At 49.1% G+C, this 3391-nt stretch overlaps 1 protein-coding gene across 1 annotated transcript in view; it reads right to left on the minus strand.

Moving 5' to 3' along the window:
- Positions 1–540: 540 nt before the first annotated feature.
- The window catches only part of smad7 (SMAD family member 7), a 15488-nt gene continuing 12637 nt past the window's right edge, over positions 541–3391 (minus strand). The window contains exon 4 of the mRNA XM_027004287.3: positions 541–1505. Within this exon, the coding sequence (XP_026860088.1) occupies positions 967–1505 (539 nt within the window). The 3' untranslated portion in view covers positions 541–966. The remainder of the gene's footprint in view (positions 1506–3391) is intronic.

The following is a 3391-nucleotide window of genomic DNA, read 5'->3' on the forward strand; positions in this document are numbered from 1 at the left end:
AAAAACAGTTTAGAATTATTTTACAGGTTTGATCTAAAACTCATAAAACCATCAAAAGGGTATCTTTATACACTTGGTGTAGCCTATGGTACAGTGTTTTTTGTCCAGGACCAGGGCCTGCACTCACTGAGCCTAAGCCTTAAAGGGGAAGTGTGTCTGCACTCACAAAGCCTTAAAGGGGAAGTGGGCATGCTTTTTTTTTTTAATGAGCCCTGGCTGACATTAAAAGGACAATCTGGGATTTATGAGCTCAGCTTCCTTTCTGTGATCTCAGAACATCTTAATGAATGGCAGGTCCCCATAATGAACACTATCTACAAAAAAACCCAGGAAGGTTTACGCTGTACACTGTTTGTTACGTTAAAGGGATTGCTGAAAAAGAGAGATCGGGATTCCAAAGCAAGGGTTTTTGTTTTGTTTTGGTAACATTACCATTTTATAGCTTTGCTAACAAATAGAGAATTACTCCAAAACCATCTTATCTGGTTTAAAATATGCCATCACAGCAATCTAGCAAACAAATACACAGATACACAAAGATGAGTTAGATTTTTTATTTTTATTTTGGCATTTCTGTTTGCATTTATATTAAGCAAAGTGCACCTTTTCTGTTTCTCAACACATTGCACAATACATAAATAACGATGCATATAAAACGTCTTCATATTTACAAGTAATAATATATTTATATATAACATAAAATACATTTCAATTTTTATTTCACTTAATTAAATCTTAGTCATTTAATAAACAAGTCACCGTGGGTTTTCTCTTTTTTTTCCTCTTAAAACATCTTCCAGAGAACTCTCGCTCTCTCTCTCTCTCTCTCTCTCTCTCTCGCTCTCTCTCTCTCTCATGCACACACACACACAAAAAAAGAAACCTGTCCAAAGGAGATCATAGCCAGGCCATGTCCATGGCGATCGGGGGGGGGGCGGCATGGGGTTAGGGCTGGGGGGCTTGTCGCTATCGATTATTGAATATAACCTCAAGCCAGCAGGGGCAGCTGCTGATGAACTGTCTGGTGTAGCACTGACCCCAGCCCTTGACGAAGCTGATCTGCACTGTGAAGCTCGTGCATGGCTGCTGGCTGAACTCGTGGTCGTTGGGCCTCTGCAAACTACTGGCCTTCTCGAAGTCGAACGCCTTGATGGAGAAGCCCGGGAACACTTTGTGCACAAGCAGCGTGCGCGACGCCGGGTCGTCCAGCGTGGCCGACTTGATGAAGATGGGGTAGCAGCTGCGGTTGTACACCCACACGCCGTCCGCCTCGCGGCTCAACTGGATGCCGTAGCCGATCTTGGCCCGGACCATCTGCACGAGCTGGCTGCGGTTGCCAGAGGAGAGCTGGCCCAGGCAGAAGCCTGTGCCCTGAGGTAGGTCGTAGAAGATGTCCAGGGACGGCTCCCGGACGGAGTAGAGGCGGCCCACGCGGATCTTCTCCTCCCAGTACGCCAGCATGCACCAGTGTGCCCGCTCCCCAGACTCCTGAAGAGCTTGGGAATCTGGAGAGAGAGAGACACACACATGTCGGTTAGTGGATGGAGTCAACCATGAAACTACAATAGCAAGGACGCAAAAGAGCAATCCAGTGGGAGGAAGAGGAGGGAGAGAGGAAGGAGAGAGGACAAGCAGCGACACTAAGCACTCGAAGCATGTTTGGAAATGCAAGACACCTGGATAGGCCAAAGGAAAAGGATATAACCGCCAACACACGCCGCCCTACAGACCACATGCCCACAGAGGCACCGGATCAGAAGTCACCGGGAGAGGATCACTGCGTGTTCCCTCCCGTCGCCACCCTGGCGCTCGGAAACGACTGTCCTGCTTGCTGCCAAACATCCCCGCATCCCTCGCCCCGGCGTCAGGGAGCCAACGCCACAGGAATGCCAAGAATGCGGATTCCCGCCCGGCCCGTCACTGGGATGCGGCTCGTCTGTAGCGCCTCCCACGTGCATTAAACCTGCGCTACCCTGCCTACGGTCATTGGCAGGAGATGATACTTGATGCTTGGCGTATTTAAAGGAGAAGAGGGATCCCTCTCCAGCAACGCATCGGAAAAGTAGCTGGCAGGATACCAACCAGCAGTGGCAGCACAAAAGCTGGGATACACAAGCACCTGCTTGACCTTAGAATAAACCATCAGCCACCAGTACACAAAACCTCACATACAGGCGCGCAGTGGAGAAATGTACCATGGAAGCATGTTCTTGCAGAGCACCCTACACCACACGCACACACTCTCCTTAAGCGTTTCCCTGACTGGAGCTAAGGGGAGGAATAAAAATCCTCTCCCTTAGCATGCAAGCACCAACAGCCTAGTGGGGGTGGGGGGGGAGAGAGAGAGAGAGAGAGAAAATACAGTTACAGTTACTGATTTTTTTTTCTTCCTGTCTGTGCTACTTCTGCATATTATCTTCCTCTAGCTGCTGCCTGATTTTTGACGCTTCAATAACAAATATGCGAACATGCGAACACACACACACAGACACGCTCATCTCCTCAGCTTCAGAACATAGTCCTGGGGGGTGGGAGTGGGAGGGAGTGGGAGCAGACCTCCCGGTATTCTGGGCTTCGTCTGCGAGGACACGGAGTGCAGGCAGTAATTTGGCTGAGCTCGGGAGTTCCATCACTGGCCACCTCTGTTATTACCCCCAAACCAGCCTTCATCAGGGCCCAGAGAACCCTGGAAAAGCAGGAAAAGAAGGAAGGATTCTCTGCATAATCCAAGACCAAGAGCTGTGCAGGGACAATCTGAGAGAGAGACACAATATGTTTGTGTTTCTCACCCTACACTCCATCTCTCTCTCTCTCTCTCTCAAACACACACACACACGACACAGTATGTAACTCTTGGTTAAAGAAAAGTTCCTTAAAAGAAGTTTTTTTTCCCCTCATTCGTAACGCCTGTGCCACAGATCTCATTATTCCTGAGCAGAGCCTCCACTGTCCAATTGCTGTCTCAGCTCAAACAGAAACATAGACACTGAGAGGGTGGGAGAGAGAGAGAGAGAGAGGTGGCGTCTGAGGGTCATTATATGGCTGCCTGTCTGGGCTTGTCATCACAGCCTGAAACCACTGTGGTATTTATCTCTCACTCACACACACACACACACACACACACACACACACACACACACACACACAAAAACAAACACACACGTGCAATGAGGTATTTATCTTCAGGCCTAGTGCTCACTGACAGTATGGGAGTTGTACAGTAGTTAGCTCCTTTCACGCAGACAAGCCTGCAAGCACAAGTGTACAGAGAATATCAGCACTACGACCACACGGTAGTGGTCACAGCCAGTCCAGAGGGTCCGCGAGGTCAAGCACAGGGAGGTCGTATCTCCTCCAGGTGTGTCCTACTGTGTGGTGCGAACAGCAGCTC

The sequence above is a fragment of the Electrophorus electricus genome, chromosome 8 (genome assembly GCF_041902795.1).
Source record: "Electrophorus electricus isolate QZ-2024a chromosome 8, ASM4190279v1, whole genome shotgun sequence".
Taxonomy (NCBI): domain Eukaryota; kingdom Metazoa; phylum Chordata; class Actinopteri; order Gymnotiformes; family Gymnotidae; genus Electrophorus; species Electrophorus electricus.